General features: G+C 36.2%; 1 protein-coding gene across 7 annotated transcripts in view; it reads right to left on the reverse strand.

Annotated features, from left to right (window-relative positions):
- Positions 1 to 18,653, reverse strand: part of LOC119768052 — a 170,588-nt gene that overhangs the window by 52,059 nt on the left and 99,876 nt on the right. For all 7 annotated transcript variants that reach the window (XM_038258391.1, XM_038258390.1, XM_038258394.1 and 4 more), the window contains one exon: positions 1,173 to 1,289. In XM_038258391.1, coding sequence (XP_038114319.1) covers positions 1,173 to 1,289 — 117 coding nt within the window. The remainder of the gene's footprint in view (positions 1 to 1,172; positions 1,290 to 18,653) is intronic.

Raw genomic sequence — 18,653 nt, forward strand, 5'->3', positions numbered from 1 at the left:
TTTCACGCTAATAAATTCTATATAAAGATTGATTTATATAAACATAAACGACTAAAACTAAAAACAAGTATAGTGTGCCTGATCCAGAATCAATGTTTAAATCATTTCAGTATTAATGATTAAATTATGTATACTACACTGAACTATTTGTTATCTTCCTATTGAATTATAGTTCTATCACAAAATCATTATTTAAACCTTTAATGAAATATTGTGAGCACAAAAATGTGGGGGTAATTTGGACACCTTTTAATTTTTGCGATAAAAATGGGTTTTTCATCAAAATTTATCGAAATGAATGACATTTTTCCATCAAATATGGTCTTTATTATCCTCTGGTGTCATCCACATTCCTTTAAAATATCCATACAGCCCGTAACAGAGCAATTTCCTTAGGGTGTCCAAATTACCCCACACTCCCCTAATTATAAACAATAGACGAATCCAGTTTGAAATGGCCGCTAGGTGGCCAATGGTGTTAGAAATGACAGCTTCCATGTATTTGAATATGGGAGCTCAGGAAAACTCAATTTTTAAGCAATAAAAGGATTATTTATGATAAAAATATTGATGGATTAGGTGCACAAAATGTGTCTAGAATATTATTAAAATAAAAAACCGTTCGAAAAATTTGCAATCGAGATAAGTACACCACTCGATTCAGCAGGAATTTTGGGCACCAAAAATATATAGTTTTCATATGTTAAGTAATATATTTTAAAAGAAAATTAACAATAAGTATGAAAATCGAGACATTTAGTATGGGAGCTGTCAAATCTCTCACCATCAAAAAGCAGCGTTGAGCTTTCGCTGGATTTGTCTATTCATTGTTGGCAGTTAAAAACGTCAAATCACGTTTTAACTCACCAGTGTAAATTGAGTACCGTCATCTGGGGCAAATTTGAGCTCATGGGGTGAATCGGGACACATGGGCACATGGGGACGCATAGGGTGAATCGAGACACATGGGCGAATTGGGACAGCTATTTAGCCTTGCTACTGTACAATATTTGGATATTTTTGATAGGTTACGATCAACACAAATAGTGCATCGTTTTCAAAAATTTCGAGCTTTAAGTGGTCTAATAACTGCTGTCCCTATTCAAACTGTAGTCCCGATTCTCCCCAGTTAAAGGTATTGCAAGTAATTATATGAAGCCTCAAGATCTTACTGTGAATGTGCATCCAGGAAAATGTAAACAAATTGGGTCCTCTGGCCACGCCTTAGAGATGTAAAAATAAAATTGCCATACTTTATCTTTTAAGTACGTTCGTATTGTTTGATGAAACTGGAATGATAGAACAGAAAAAGCATTAGAAGTACATCTTTTGTTGAAAGTATTGTTTATGAACTTAACACGTCGACTCCCTTTAAAAGAAAGCCGAATGAGAGGGTACACTGGCAATTTATGTTTGACACACCCGTCTCAGCAGTCTGGAAATATCTAAATTGAGATGATCAATTTTTGTTCAGTGGAAACGAGGCGTTAAATTTAAATTTGACATTTCCCGGTGTACAGAGAAACCGGTTTTTACGTGGTGGCTTTACGCTTTCTGTTTCCTTGATTTCTCTTAAACCATACAATATCGTTTTGTAGATCTGAACAAAACCTACAAATTGATTTTATAAGATTGCCAAAATGTGGCTTTGTCCCAGAGAAATCGACGAATTATAAAAAGAACGTACAGGCAATACCAACAAACTTACTGATTAGATTTTACTTCCCATCAGTCCGCAGATATACTACGATATTTTCATTACGAAAAGCATTTTTCTTCATTATATCGCGTTATTTCGCCGGTCGAAACACTTGCGCTTCCGTGAATAGTGGAGTTTAGTGCAATAATTGTGATATTGTGACATAATTCGTGTAATTAATATTACATCCGCGCCGTTGTTTTCGTCGTCCTCGCGAAGCATTGTAGCCCGATCTCACGAACACTAGCACGCCATTTGTTTTGCTGCTAGGTACAAAATTTAACCACAATCTTTTTCGTGTACGCACGTAGATAGTAGTTGCGCCTTATCGAGAAATTAAAAGTGAGAGTGTGTGCGTGCAACATGGAGTTAAACTTTTCAAAGTGTCATGGTAACCTTCACAACAACTTCATAGAAAGTTTAACTCCATGTTGCACACACTCTCACTTTTAATTTCTCGATACATCTTATACATCTTATACATTAAGACTGCAATTCTCTGTGTGTACATTCCTACACGGAAAGAAGGTTTATCGTGAATCTTACTAAATTTCGGTTAAAAATCCTAAAAAAATTGGTTGTTTTTTCAACCACCAATTTTTTTAGCTGGAAATCCTAAAAATAAATCCTGGATTTGACAGCTGGATCCAGGTCCTAAAAATGATAAATCCAGCTAAATTTTTAGTAAATTTTACTAATTTGCAAGCTGGAAAAATGTTGTCAGTCTCAAAAGCTGTATGTTTTGAGAAGGTCTGTTAGCTATTTTAGGTAGATTTTATGGTATTCTAGGAAGTTTTATAGTTAGCCCAGCAAGTTTTTATGCAAAAATACAAAAATACAAAAATACAAAAATACAAAAATACAAAAATACAAAAATACAAAAATACAAAAATACAAAAATACAAAAATACAAAAATACAAAAATACAAAAATACAAAAATACAAAAATACAAAAATACAAAAATACAAAAATACAAAAATACAAAATACAAAAATACAAAAATACAAAAATACAAAAATACAAAAATACAAAAATACAAAATACAAAAATACAAAAATACAAAAATACAAAAATACAAAATACAAAATACAAAAATACAAAAATACAAAAATACAAAAATACAAAAATACAAAATACAAAAATACAAAATACAAAAATACAAAAATACAAAAATACAAAAATACAAAAATACAAAAATACAAAAATACAAAATACAAAAATACAAAAATACAAAAATACAAAAATACAAAAATACAAAAATACAAAAATACAAAAATACAAAATACAAAAATACAAAAATACAAAAATACAAAAATACAAAAATACAAAAATACAAAAATACAAAATACAAAAATACAAAAATACAAAATACAAAAATACAAAAATACAAAATACAAAAATACAAAAATACAAAATACAAAATACAAAAATACAAAATACAAAAATACAAAATACAAAAATACAAAAATACAAAAATACAAAAATACAAAAATACAAAAATACAAAAATACAAAATACAAAAATACAAAAATACAAAAATACAAAAATACAAAAATACAAAAATACAAAAATACAAAATACAAAATACAAAATACAAAAATACAAAAATACAAAAATACAAAAATACAAAAATACAAAAATACAAAAATACAAAAATACAAAAATACAAAAATACAAAAATACAAAAATACAAAAATACGAAAATACTTAATTTTACTTTATTTTACTTAATTTTACTTAATTTTACTTAATTTTACTTAATTTTACTTAATTTTACTTAATTTTACTTAATTTTACTTAATTTTACTTAATTTTACTTAATTTTACTTAATTTTACTTAATTTTACTTATTTTACTTAATTTCACTTAATTTACTTAATTTTACTTAATTTTACTTAATTTTACTTAATTTTACCTAATTTTACTTAATTTTACTTAATTTTACTTAATTTTACTTAATTTTACTTAATTTTACTTAATTTTACTAAATTTTACTTAATTTTACTTAATTTTACTTAATTTTTCTTAATTTTACTTAATTTTACTTAATTTTACTTAATTTTACTTAATTTTACTTAATTTTACTTAATTTTACTTAATTTTACTTAATTTTACTTAATTTTACTTAATTTTACTTAATTTTACTTAATTTTACTTAATTTTACTTAATTTTACTTAATTTTACTTAATTTTACTTAATTTTACTTAATTTTACTTAATTTTACTTAATTTTACTTAATTTTACTTAATTTTACTTAATTTTACTTAATTTTACTTAATTTTTTTTTTCTTTCAACTTATTTTTATTAGGTCCTTTTAGGTGCTACGACCAGGTTAGGACCGAGGAACGATAATACAAAAAAATAATAAAAAGAAGATTGTCATTTTCCCGCGCCATGTGTCAACAAGTGTGCGATCACATCAATCTGTTCCTCGGGTGTCTTGCACTGCCTCAAGCGAACTCTATAATCTCGATAAATGGCCCACAGCTCGGACTCGCTGTACAGCTTCCGTTCGCCTGGTTGGTCCTTCGGGGTTGCACCGGCGCCGGCGCCAGTATTTTCTCGACTTCTTCCTGCGGGACGAGGATGCTTTTCTTCCGTCCCGATGGACGGCACCGCTCCAGGTAGCGGAGGAAAATCCGCCGCGGTGAACGCGGCTGCAGCCGGAGTCTGTTTCTCCTTCTTCCATGCTGGCGGCTTCGGCTTGGACGCCTGCTGCCTCGACTGGATGAACTGCGCACGTTTGGGACAGCTGCGGTGGGATCCAGAGCAGTTGACACACTTCTTGGCTTGCGTTTCTTCTGCTTTGCACTTTTCCGTGCTGTGGGCACCCCCACAGCTGCTGCACCTGGGCTTGAGATGGCAGTTACTGGTTCCGTGACCGAACTGCAAGCAGTTCTTGCACTGGGTCACGTGCGGTTCTTTGTTCCGGTAGGCCACCCACCGGACGACGACTGGTCCCACTTTCTTTACCTTACTACTAAACTCCTTCAAACTGGTGTGCCCTTGGGAAAGAGCACGATGAAAGGCGTCTCATCGATAGCGGGAAGCTGCTGCTTCCGCCTGATGGCGTGTACTGCCAAGACGTCCAGCTGATGTTCCGTCTTGAGCAGCTCCTTGACGTAATCCGGTTCCGCGTTTGGGAGACCTCGCATTACTACCCGGTGCGGTCTCGCACTGCGCTTTCCGTGCGTGTAGAACTGCACCTTGTTCTTCATCAGGTGGGCTTGCACCGTGTCAAAGTCGTCGCTCGAGAAGCACGTAATTTTGGTGCCGTACCGCGTCAGTTTGTGTTCCGGCTGGACATCACATGACGACATCACCTTCGCAAGGCTGGCGAAGCTCGTGTCTTTCACCACCAGCGGTGGCTGCTTCTTCTCCCCGGCCGACTTGCCGGGTGCTGGAATCACGGGGGTGGTTTTTTCTGCTGCTGGGTTCGCATTGTTGTTGTTGTTGCTCTTCTCCGCTAGCGGACTGAACTTGTTGTTGCTGAGCAGTTTCTCCACTTCCTGGCCATTGCCGTCGTTGATCTCCTCCTTAGCCTTCCTGCGCCGAACCTTGATCACGGGACGAAATTCGCCCCCGTCCTCTCCTCCTCCTTCGGAGTCTTCCACCTCCATGCCTGTCACCGCCTGCTTTTGGGTTGGAACCCGTCCGGTTTCTCCACACACTTTTCTTCATAGCCGCGTTCCAGTAGAACGGCCTTCCATCCTCAGTCCTGTGCTCCGTCCACTCACTCTCCGCCGTTGCGGCCGCCGCCATGGCCGTCGGCGAAAGTAAGAAAAAACACCGTCAAAAACGCGCTAAGCTCCAATCAAAGGACACACGTCTCTGGGCGAGCTGGGAGAGCTGTCAAACTGGTCTATTTACTTAATTTTACTTTACTTAATTTTACTTCATTTTACTAAATTTTACTTAATTTCATTTTATTATTTAACTTAACACAACTTAATTTAACAAAATTTGGCCAAATTAAACTAAAATAAAAAAACGATTTAATTTCAACTAAATTTATCTGAAATTGACTAAATTTTGCTTAATTAAACTAAATTTAATAAATTTAACTGATTTAACTTAATTCTAGTTTTTTTCTAAATTTTACCAAGTGTAACTTAATTTAATTAAAATTAACTCATCAAATTTAAATTTAATTTTAATATAACTTGATTGAACCTAATTTTACTGAATTTAAATTAATTTAACATTATTTAACACTATTTTTGACGTGCTTAAAAGGCGTTAGGTGCCCTATTTGTTCGGATTTGTCAAACATTGGCCAATCTATAACTAGGCATTCTGCACCCGCCGCCGCTCCAGGAGGACAGATGTGCATACAAAAAGTAGAGTGTGGACAATCGCCAGCCTCCCCCCTTTTCCTGCCAAAGTGTTGCCAAAGTGGTTTAGTGATGCCCCCATGTTTTTACCTACGCATCGTCCAAACAATAATGAGAGGCTCAACTTCTAACCACTTTCCCTCAACACAAAAAAACTTCTCACCTTATTAACTGAAACTTACCTTCAGGTGCCGATCCGCAGAAAATCTTTCTGGCTTTTGATTTATTCACTCAAACAACACATTCTATCTCCTTTTGCACTTGCACTTGCACTCAAACAACACACATAATCACCAAAAAACTTCTCGAACTGATCGGCTCAAACAGGATCGAACACGATACAAGACGTTGCTTTGATTTGCTCTCGAACTGATGATCTGTCAAAATCCATGCTGCCGGTTCCAGCCAGTTTTTTCGGTAATTGTACGCAAAATTGTGCTGAAACACCATTATTTTTGGTAACATCTCTCCTGTCATTTTAATTTGGGCTGTCAGTTTTGGAAAGCAAATCAGCAATCAGGGTTAGCTATTTCACCAATACCAGGATGGTAAATTTACCTGTAATTTTAGCTGATTTAACCAAATAAATCACAGTTTCACCAATTTGAAGCCAGCTAATTTGAATTGTTAAATTTTAGATGGAACTCCTTTCCGTGTAGGATTGGCAGGATGTTGTTCTGTAAGCAATACAGCTCGTGCGGTGGGTGTAGGTAAGATAGCTTGTAGATTGCCTTCAGACATCGATTTTTTTTTCATAAAATTATTTTTATTAGGTCCTTTTCGGTGCTGGGACCTGGTTAGGACCGAGTCGGCTTATGTAATTACATTTGACTTAATAATTACAGCTGATCTTGTGTGTTAATATTAGTGGGAGGGGAGCCGATTACCCGCGGCCTACTCGGGGTTAGTAGGGAAGGGATTGATGTTAAAGACAAGGCGTGGGAAGGGAAGGGGGATTGTGTAGGGGTCTTGGTTGGCTCTGCTGGCCTTTGCTTTTGTCCTCAGCCGCAACTCGGTGTCCAGCTGCTGGGGCGATCTTGCTTTGCTTCCGGTGCAAACCAGAAACGACGGCTTTGTGTGAAGGCGAGTTATACTAACTGAAGGAAAACTAACTGAAGAAAAACTAACTGAAGGAAAACTAACTGAAGGAAAACTAACTGGAAGAAAACTAAATAGATATTTTGGAATCTGAGAGGAACTGATAGATCGGATAGAGAACATCAAGGTCTAGTTGAGATAGCGCGTCTCGCATCGGGATTTCTGGTGGTCTTCCTCGGGCCCTGAGGGTATCTTTCAACTTAATTCTGTGAACATGGTGATCTGGACACGCCCATACGAGATAGTCGATGTCCTGATAACCCTGCCCACAGTCGCATAAGTTCGTATCACTCATGTTGATACGGTAAAGATGAGCCTTGGACGGGTTTGACCTAAGGCGGGACATCGTTCTGATGAATCCACGCGTCAAGTCCATTCCCTTGAACCAGGCTTTTCTTTGCACCTTAGGTCGTATGGAATACATCCAACGTCCCTTGGTGTCGTCGTCCCATTGTTTTTGCCAATCCAGAAGCGCACGCTGCCTCGGAAAACCGTAGCATTTTTGTAGGCTAATTGGCCTTTCAAAAATGTCTCCACTATCAGCACCCTTCTTGGCGAGCAAGTCCGCTTTCTCATTACCCGGAATCGACCCCACACCACCGTGATGCTGAAGGACTGAGCCGCCAGGTTGTTTAAAGTCTTGCGTATTTCCGTGAGGAAAAACGCAGACTCCCTGGTCGGCTTCAGAGACCGGATAGCCTCAACAGAGCTAAAGCTATCGGTGAAGATGAAGTAGTGGTCAGGTGGCATGGTCTCGATAATTCGCAGTGCGCAGTAAACCGCGGCTAACTCTGCGACGTAAACCGAACTCGGGTCCTTCAGCTTAAAGAACAGCTGATAAGATTCATGATAAACACCGAAGCCCGTACAGTAGCGTGGTTCACGTTTCTATGAAAAAGACAAAAGTTGTTATTTTGTCTTGCATCAACCGGAATTTCGTTCTTTTATGTCTCCAGAAGCACTCCTGAAAATTTGAGCCCATTTGGTAAGGTCTAGGAGCTCCAGTTTTAATTTGAAATTTATATGGGATTTTGATTTATTTTCCATGGGAAACTATCTTTTTTTAAATTGTATTAGGAATTTTTTTTTATAAATCGATGAAATGACTTGATTCCTATAGTAGGAGATAGGTTTTGAACTGGGGAACAATTTTGTAGAACATACCAACATGCTAGGAAGTGACCCTTTAAAGATACAGATACAGATACGTTTCACCCCACACAGTAAAGCCCCTTCAAAAGCCACCATCTAAAAGTATCTGTATCTTTAAAGGGTCACTTCCTAGCTTGTTGGTATGTTCTACAAAGTTGTTCCCCAGTTCAAAACCTATCTCCTACTATAAGAATCAAGTCATTTCATCGATTTATAAAAAAAAAATCCTAATACAATGTAAAAAAAGATAGTTTCCCATGGAAAATAAATCAAAATCCCATATAAATTTCAAATTAAAACTGGAGCTCCTAGACCTTACCAAATGGGCTCAAATTTTCAGGAGTGCTTCTGGAGACATAAAAGAACGAAATTCCGGTTGATGCAAGACAAAATAACAACTTTTGTCTTTTTCATAGAAACGTGAACCACGCTACCGTACAGCCGTCGAGCTTGAAGCCATCGGTGAAGAATCTGTTGTTGGAGGAACAGGGTTGTACTTTGATGCGAGGATCGACGGTACAACTCCCCGTAGAAGATGGTTTGGGATACCGCGAGTATCGGCTTTCATGGACGTGTCGAAGCCAATCAGGGTGCTGCTGGTTAACGGAGGCGTGCGCTGTACCGTTGTGCTCGGGCTCCACTCCCACGATGTCATAAAGTCATAATATAGAAGCATGCGCCGAGACTCAACGTGAAGGTTCAGCAACGTTTCAAAGTTGTCAATAACCAGTTTATTCCTGTAATCACACCGGATCAGGAACCGGTAAGACAGTTCGTAGTAACGAGTTCGCAGAGGCAATACTCCCGCCAAGACCTCGAGGGTCATGTTGTGAGTTTTTTTTTTTAATTTATATTTATTCAGTTTTTCTTTTCCATGTACATTCATTCAGTTAAAATAATATTGAGTGTCCAATCACAATCGATGACTTTTCACCTCAATTTTAAATACTAGCAACTTTCATTTATTCATGAAATATTTAGCTTTCGCTATTCAGTGATTTCAAATGTAGGAGGTCCTACATGTACAAAAGGGAAAAGGGATAACTTAAAACTAACTTATAAACTATATAAAGAGCGGATCAATGCAGCTAAAGACTGCAATGATTTTTGTCGAAATGCATCAATTATCTTATTGGACATAACATCCAAAGTATCAACTTCGGCTAATTGATGAAGTTCACTGGTGCTGAACCAGGGAGGAAGTTTCAGAATCATTTTCAGAATTTTGTTCTGATTCCTCTGAAGTTTTTTCTTCCTGGTTAAGCAACAGCTTGTCCAGATCGGCACAGCATAAAGCATGGCAGGTCTGAAAATTTGTTTATAAATTAACAGTTTATTCTTGAGACAAAGTCTGGAATTCCTGTTTATAAGTGGATACAAACATTTAATATATTTGTTACATTTAACCTGGACACTTTCAATGTGATCCTTGTAAGTAAGGTTTTGTCAAAAGCAAGTCCAAGATATTTCACTTGATCCTCCCACTTTAAATTTACCTCATTCATCTTTATAATGTGATGACTTTTTGGTTTAAGAAAATCAGCCCTTGGTTTGTGAGGGAAAATAATAAGTTGAGTTTTTGCAGCATTTGGAGTAATTTTCCATTCTTTCAAATAAGAATTGAAAATATCCAAGCTTTTTTGTAATCTTCTTGTGATGACACGAAGACGGAGATGCTTGTATCATCAGAGCAATTCTCTACGAAATCGGTCTTTTTTCTTCAATTTTAATATTTGTATTTTTTAATCCGACTGAAACTTTTTTGGTGCCTTCGGTATGCCCAAAGAAGCCATTTTGCATCATTAGTTTGTCCATATAATTTTCCATACAAATTTGGCAGCTGTCCATACAAAAATGATGTATGAAAATTCAAAAATCTGTATCTTTTGAAGGAATTTTTTGATCGATTTGGTGTCTTCGGCAAAGTTGTAGGTATGAATACGGACTACACTGGAAAAAAATAATACACGGTAAAAAAAATTTGGTGATTTTTTTATTTAACTTTTTAACACTAAAACTTGATTTGCAAAAAAACACTATTTTTAATTTTTTTTATTTTTTGATATGTTTTATAGGACATAAAATGCCAACTTTTCAGAAATTTCCAGGTTGTGCAAAAAATCATTGACCGAGTTATGAATTTTTGAATCAATACTATTTTTTCAAAAAATCGAAATTTTGGTCGCAAAAATTTTTCAACTTCATTTTTCGATGTAAAATTGAATTTGCAATCAAAAAGTACTTTAGTGAAATTTTGATAAAGTGCACCGTTTTCAAGTTATAGCCATTTTTATGTAACTTTTTTCGAAATAGTCGCAGTTTTTCATTTTTTAAAATTAGTTCACATGTTTGTCCACTTTTGAACAAAATATTTTTGAAAAGCTGAGTAAATTCTCTATATTTTGCTTCATCGGACTTTGTTGATACGACCTTTAGTTGCTGAGATATTGCAATGCAAAGGTTTAAAAACAGGAAAATTGATGTTTTCTAAGTCTCACCCAAACAGCCCACCATTTTTTAATGTCGATATCTCAGCAACTAATGGTCCGATATTCAATGTTAATATATGAAACATTTGTGAAATTTTCCGATCTTTCCAAAAAAAAATATTTTCGAAATTTTCAAATCAAGACTAACATTTTAAAAGGGCGTAATATTGAATGTTTGACCTTTTTGAAATGTTAGTCTTGATTTGAAAATTTTGAAAATATTGTTTTCGAAAAGATCGGAAAATTTCACGAATTTTTCTTGTATTAACATTGAAAATCGGACCATTAGTTGCTGAGATATCGACATTGAAAAATGGTGGGCTGTTTGGGTGAGACTTAGAAAACATCAATTTTCCTGTTTTTAAACCTTTGCATGGCAATATCTCAGCAACTAAAGGTCGTATCAACAAAGTCCGATGAAGCAAAATATAGAGAATTTTCTCAGCTTATCAAAAATATTTTTTTCAAAAGTGGGCAAACATGTGCACTAATTTAAAAAAATGAAAAACTGCGACAATTTTGAAAAAAGTTACATAAAAATGGCTATAACTTAAAAACGGTGCACTTTATCAAAATTTCACTAAAGTACTTTTTGATTGCAAATTCAATTTTACATCTAAAAATGAAGTTGAAAAATTTTTGCGACCAAAATTTCGATTTTTGAAAAATCAGTATTGATTCAAAATTCATAACTCGGTCAATGATTTTTGCACAACCTGAAATTTCTGAAAAGTTGGCATTTTATGTCCTATAAAACATATCAAAAATAAAAAAATTAAAAATAGTGTTTTTGCAAATCAAGTTTTTGTGTTAAAAGTTAAATAAAAATCACCAATTTTTTTACCGTGTATTATTTTTCCCAGTGTAGTCCGTATCCATACCTACAACTTTGCCCAAGACACCAAATCGATCAAAAATTCCTTCAAAAGATACAGATTTTGAATTTTCATACATCAATTTTGTATGGACAGCTGCCAAATTTGTATATAAAATTATATGGACAAACTAATGATGCAAAATGGCTTCTTTGGGCATACCGAAAGCACCAAAAAAGTTTCAGTCGGATAAAAAAATACAAAAAAAATCGAATGACCGAAATCCTAGAGAACTGCTCATCAGCAAAAAGTGATTTCTGACATCCTGGGGGCAAATCAGACAAGTCAGAAGTAAAAATATTGTATAAAATTGGACCCAAAATGCTTCCTTGAGGGACGCCGGCACGTACAGGTAGTTGATCAGAATTGCTATTCTGATAACATACCTGCAGAGTACGATCCGTCAAATAATTTTGAATAATTTTCACGATTTAAATCGGAAAATTAAACCTTTTTAATTTCGCAATCAAACCTTTATGCCAAACACTGTCAAATGCTTTTTCTATGTCTAGAAGAGAAGCGCCAGTAGAATAGCCCTCAGATTTGTTGCTTCGAATCAAATTTGAAACTCTCAACAACTGATGAGTAGTTGAATGCCTAAGGCGAAATCCAAACTGCTCATCAGCGAAAATTGAATTTTCATTAATGTGCGTCATCATTCTATTAAGAATTATTCTTTCGAATAATTTACTAATAGATGAAAGCAAACTAATGGGCCGATAGCTTGAAGCTTCGGCAGGATTTTTGTCCGGTTTTAAAATCGGAACTACTTTGGCATTTTTCCAACTACTGGGAAAATATGCCAAATCAATATAATATTGGTTGCAAATTTTGACCAAGCTACTCAAAGTTGCTTCTGGTAATTTTTTAATTAAAATGTAAAAAATGCCATCCTCACCAGGGACTTTCATATTTTTAAATTTTTTGATAATAGATTTTATTTCATTCAGATCCGTATTAAAAACTTCATCTGATGAAAACTCTTGTTCAACAATATTCTGAAATTCTATTGAAATTTGATCTTCAATAGGACTCAAAACATTTAAGTTGAAATTATGAGCACTCTCAAACTGCTGAGCAAGTTTTTGAGCTTTCTCCCCATTAGTTAATAGAATATTTTCACCATCTTTTAAAGAAGGGATTTGTTTTGTGAGGTTTCTTAAGAACCTTTGAAAGTTTCCAAAAAGGTTTGGAATAAGGTTTAATTTGTTCGACATCTCTTGCGAACTTTTCATTTCGCAGGAGAGTGAATCTGTGGTCAATAACCTTTTGCAAATCTTTTTGAATTCGCTTCAGTGCAGGATCACGAGAACGTTGATACTGTCTTCGGCGAACATTTTTCAGACGAATCAGAAGCTGAAGATCGTCATCAATAATGGGAGAATCAAATTTGACTTGGACTTTAGGAATAGCAATATTCCTAGCATCCAAAATTGCATTAGTTAAAGATTTCAAGGCTGAATATCAGCTTTGGTTTCTAAAACAAAATCATGATTTAAATTATTCTCAATATGATGCTGATACCTGTCCCAATTAGCTTTGTGGTAATTGAACACAGAACTATTGGGTCTAATAACTGCTTCATGAGAAAGTGAAAAAGTTACTGGAAGATGATCAGAATCAAAATCAGCATGAGTCACTAAAGGACCATAATACTGACTTTGATTTGTCAAAACCAAATCAATTGTTGATGGATTTCTTACAGAAGAAGTTGGCCCATTCGGGTATAAAACCGAATAAAGACCAGAAGTGCAATCTCTGAATAGAATTTTACCATTGGAATTTACTTTTGAATTATTCCAAGATTGGTGTTTGGCATTAAAATCACCGATGATCAGAAATCGAGATCTATGCCGAGTAAGTTTATTCAAATCCCCTTTGAAATAATTTTTATTTTCCCCAGTGCATTGGAATGGCAAATATGCAGCTGCAATCATAATTTTCCCAAAGAAGTTTCAAGTTCAATGCCCAAACTTTCAATAACTTTTAACTTAAAGTCACGTAACGTGCTATAAGTCATACTACGGTGGATAACTATTGCAACTCCACCGCCATTTCGATTCATTCTGTTATTGGTTATAACTTTATAATCTGGATCACTTTTCAAATAAGTGCCAGTTTTTAAAAATGTTTCGGTTATAACAGCAACATGCACGTTATGAACTCGTAAAAGTTGAAAAATTCATTTTCTTTCGCTTTTAAAGAGCGAGCATTAAAATTCATAATATTGATGGAATTACTTAGATCCATGATTAAACTTCAGGGTAAGAACAACATCATTCGCAAATTTTAATCCAATCTGGATTGCTTCCTTCATGGATGTAGCATTACTCATTGTTTGAATCAAACCAAACAGTGAGTTTTGCAAAAAAGTCATTTTTTCAAACGTAACATCGCCGAGATCAGGAGATCCCATAGCGTTGCCAGCAGAAACATTTTCAAATGAAATTTGAGGTACCTGCCCAATTTCAGGAAGATTGGTAGAGGATTTAAAATTCGTGGATGAACCCGAACCCGAAACGACGTTGGCATAAGAAATACCATTGCTGTTACCTAACTTTTCCACGGTAGGGGTATTTCTAGCATTGTTCGAGTGAGACAGCACGAACGTTTGATTTAATGATGCAGGTACAACCTGACTTTGAGAAAATTTCGGTTTGGATTTCGGTTGATGCTTAGCACGAGAATCCAAAACCTTTTTCTGATGGGGCAATCCCAGAAATTTGATTTGTGATTTCCACCACAATTTGCACATTTAAATTGGGTGACTTCTTTCACGGGACAATTGTCCTTGTCGTGAGAAGAATCCCCGCAAACCATGCATTTTGGAACCATAGCGCAATGATCAGTACCGTGACCGAATGCCTGGCAACGCCGGCACTGGGTCAGATTCTGGCCATTACCGCCATGTTTCTTAAAATGCTCCCACTTTACCCGTACATGGAACAAAAACTGAACTTTGTCCAAAAGTTTCAAATTGTTGATTTCATTTCTGTTGAAATGAATCAGATAAAATTGTGAAGTCAAACCAAAGCGAGAAATATTCCCGTTTGATTTTTTCTTCATTGGTATTACTTGGGATGGGACAAAGCCAAGCATCACCTTAAGTTCGACCAACTTGAATGGACGAGCATTCTTGGTGTCATACGTGTAGAAATTGTGTTTGTGGTTTTCCAAATAACCAACAAAAGTTTGGTGATCTTGTAAAGATTCCGTCAACAAGCGACATTCTCCTCTTCGACCAAGCTGGAACGAAACCTTCAAATTGCAAGTTTCCTTGCAATTCTTCAGTTGCGTTCGAAAGCTGGCCAAATCGGAGACGGAAGTCACTACAATTGGCGGAGCCTTTACTCGTTTCTCGACGGCAGAATGCTCAGTACGAGGAGAAGGATCCTTGTCAACAGTTTCGGAACTGTTTGCCAATGGAATTGGAGGATTGACCTCACTTTCAGAATCAGAATCAGACCTCGGATGAGGCTGTTTTCTTTTTCTGTTTCCTTTAGCCGATTTAGCGTTCAAACGCTTCACCGACGTAACGACCAAATCTTCAGAAGATTTGCGTTTACCTTTGTTTTGACGCATTTTTCAATCTAACTTCTCTTAAAAAGATGGCTTTGTTTGTAAAATACAACATAATTTCAGGTGGGGTTAGTCTTGAAAAGACTGTTTAGAATTTTGGAAAATAACTCAGGTAGTATTTAAAAAGACTGTGAATTTTGTTTGAAATAACTCTGAGCTTAGGTAGTAAAAAATACCGCAGCTCTAGTGTCCGTTCACCACGAAAGTTCGCAAGACACTGAAGACATCATGTTGTGAGTTGAGTGCATGCAACCCAAGACAATGCGAAGACTTCGGTACTGTATCCGCTGGAGAACCAACAAGCGTGATTTCGCAGCTGTTTGGAAGCAGAAACTGCCATATTCCAGTACCGAGCGTATCGTTGTCTTGTACAGTCGAAGCGGGTCAGAAGGATGAGCACTAGGGTGGTCCAAATCCGGACTTTTTTGGGGCTACCCCCTGAAATCAAAGATTGACCCATCACTAGGCTAAATTCCAAATTTGAGCTCATTCTGACCACGGGAACCCCTCCCTCCAATCGCTTAAAGTTTGTATGGGAAAAATCGTCAAAATGTATGGAGAAAAGCAACTGTTTTACTTTTTTACCTGTGGAAGGCGCCATAGTTATCCGATTCTTACCATTTCTCAAATGTAGAACCTTTATTAAAGACACCATATTTTTAGGATTTTTTCCCGCGAAGTTATTAGCGCCCAAAACTGACCATTTTTGCTCGGCTAGCTGTAAGGGGCTACCTAACAACGATGTTTATTTCAGTGTCTTGCGAACCTTCGAGGTGAACGGACACTAGAGCTGCGGTATTTTTTACTACCTAAGCTCAGAGTTATTTCAAAAAAATTCACAGTCTTTTTAAAGACTACCTGAGTTATTTTCCCAAATTCTAAACAGTCTTTTCAAGACTAACCCCACCTGAAATTTTGTTGTATTTTACAAACGAAGCCATCTTTTTAAGAGAACTTTGCTTGCAAAATGCGTCAAAACAAAGGTAAACGCAAATCTTCTGAAGATTTGGTCGTTACGTCGGTGAAGCGTTTGAACGCTAAACCGGCTAACGGAAACAGAAAATGAAAACAGCCTAATCCGAGGTCTGATTCTGATTCTGAAAGTGAGGTCAATCCTCCAATTCCATTGGCAAACAGTTTCGGTGTTTTATCCGAAACTGTTGACAAGGATCCTTCTCCTCGTACTGAGCCTTCTGCCGTCGAGAAACGAGTAAAGGCTCCGCCAATTGTAGTGACTTCCGTCTCCGATTTGGCCAGCTTTCGAACGCAACTGAAGAATTGCAAGGAAACTTGCAATTTGAAGGTTTCGTTCCAGCTTGGTCGAAGAGGAGAATGTCGCTTGTTGACGGAATCTTTACAAGATCAACAAACTTTTGTTGGTTACTTAAAAAACCACAAACACAATTTTTACTCGTATGAGACCAAGAATGCTCGTCCATTCAAGGCAGTCCTGAAAGGTCTCTCCAACGACTTGTCGGTGGATGAGATCAAAAACGAACTTAAGGTGTTGCTTGGCTTTGTCCCATTCCAAGTAATACCAATGAAGAAAAAATCAAACGGGAATATTTCTCGCTTTGGTTTGACTTCACAATTTTATCTGATTCATTTCAACAGAAATGAAATCAACAATTTGAAACTTTTGCACAAAGTTCAGTTTTTGTTCCATGTACGGGTAAAGTGGGAGCATTTTAAGAAACATGGCGGTAATGGCCAGAATCTGACCCAGTGCCGGCGTTGCCAGGCATTCGGTCACGGTACTGATCATTGCGCCATGGTTCCAAAATGCATGGTTTGCGGGGATTCTTCTCACGACAAGGACAATTGTCCCGTGAAAGAAGTCACCCAATTTAAATGTGCAAATTGTGGTGGAAATCACAAATCAAATTTCTGGGATTGCACCATCAGAAAAAAGGTTTTGGATTCTCGTGCTAAGCATCAGCCGAAATCCAAACCGAAATTTTCTCAAAGTCAGGTTGTACCTGCATCTTTAAATCAAACGTTCGTGCTGTCTCACTCGAACAATGCTAGAAATACCCCTACCGTGGAAAAGTTAGGTAACAGCAATGGCATTTCTTATGCCAACGTCGTTTCGGGTTCGGGTTCATCCACGAATTTTAAATCCTCTACCAATTTTCAAATTGGGCAGGTACCGCAAATTTCATTTGAAAATGTTTCTGCTGGCAACGCTTTGGGATCTTCTGATCTCGGCGATGTTACGTTTGAAAAAATGACTTTATTGCAAAACTCACTGTTTGGTTTGATTCAAACAATGAGTAATGCTACATCCATAATGGAAGCAATCCAGATTGGATTAAAATTTGCGAATGATGTTGTTCTTACCCTGAAGTTTAATCATGGATCTAAGTAATTCTATCAATATTATGAATTTTAATGCTCGCTCTTTAAAAGCGAAAGAAAATGAATTTTTCAACTTTTTACGAGTTCATAACGTGCATGTGGCTGTTATAACCGAAACATTTTTAAAAACTGGCACTTATTTGAAAAGTGATCCAGATTATAAAGTTATAACCAATAACAGAATGAATCGAAATGGCGGTGGAGTTGCAATAGTTATCCACCGTAGTATGACTTATAGCACTTTACGTGACTTTAAGTTAAAAGTTATTGAAAGTTTGGGCATTGAACTTGAAACTTCTTTTGGGAAAATTATGATTGCAGCTGCATATTTACCATTCCAATGCACTGGGAAAATAAAAATTATTTCAAAGGGATTTGAATAAACTTACTCGGCATAGATCTCGATTTTTGATCATCGGTGATTTTAATGCCAAACACCAATCTTGGAATAATTCAAAAGTAAATTCCAATGGTAAAATTCTATTCAGAGATTGCACTTCTGGTCTTTATTCGGTTTTATACCCGAATGGACCAACTTGCTATTCTTCTGTTAGAAATCCATCAACAATTGATTTGGTTTTGACAAATCAAAGTCAGTATTGTGGTCCTTTAGTGACTCATGCTGATTTTGATTCTGATCACCTTCCAGTAACTTTTTCACTTTCTCATGAAGCAGTTACCAGACCCAATAGTTCTGTGTTTAATTATCACAAAGCTAATTGGGACAGGTATCAGCATCATATTGAGAATAATTTAAATCATGATTTTGTTTTAGAAACCAAAGCTGATATTGATTCAGCCTTGGAATCTTTAACTAATGCAATTTTGGATGCTAGGAATATTGCTATTCCTAAAGTCCAAGTCAAATTTGATTCTCCCATTATTGATGACGATCTTCAGCTTCTGATTCGTCTGAAAAATGTTCGTCGAAGACAGTATCAACGTTCTCGTGATCCTGCACTGAAGCGAATTCAAAAAGATTTGCAAAAGGTTATTGACCACAGATTCACTCTCCTGCGAAATGAAAAGTTCGCAAGAGATGTCGAACAAATTAAACCTTATTCCA

The sequence above is a fragment of the Culex quinquefasciatus genome, chromosome 2, assembly GCF_015732765.1.
Source record: "Culex quinquefasciatus strain JHB chromosome 2, VPISU_Cqui_1.0_pri_paternal, whole genome shotgun sequence".
Classification (NCBI taxonomy): Eukaryota; Metazoa; Arthropoda; class Insecta; order Diptera; family Culicidae; genus Culex; species Culex quinquefasciatus.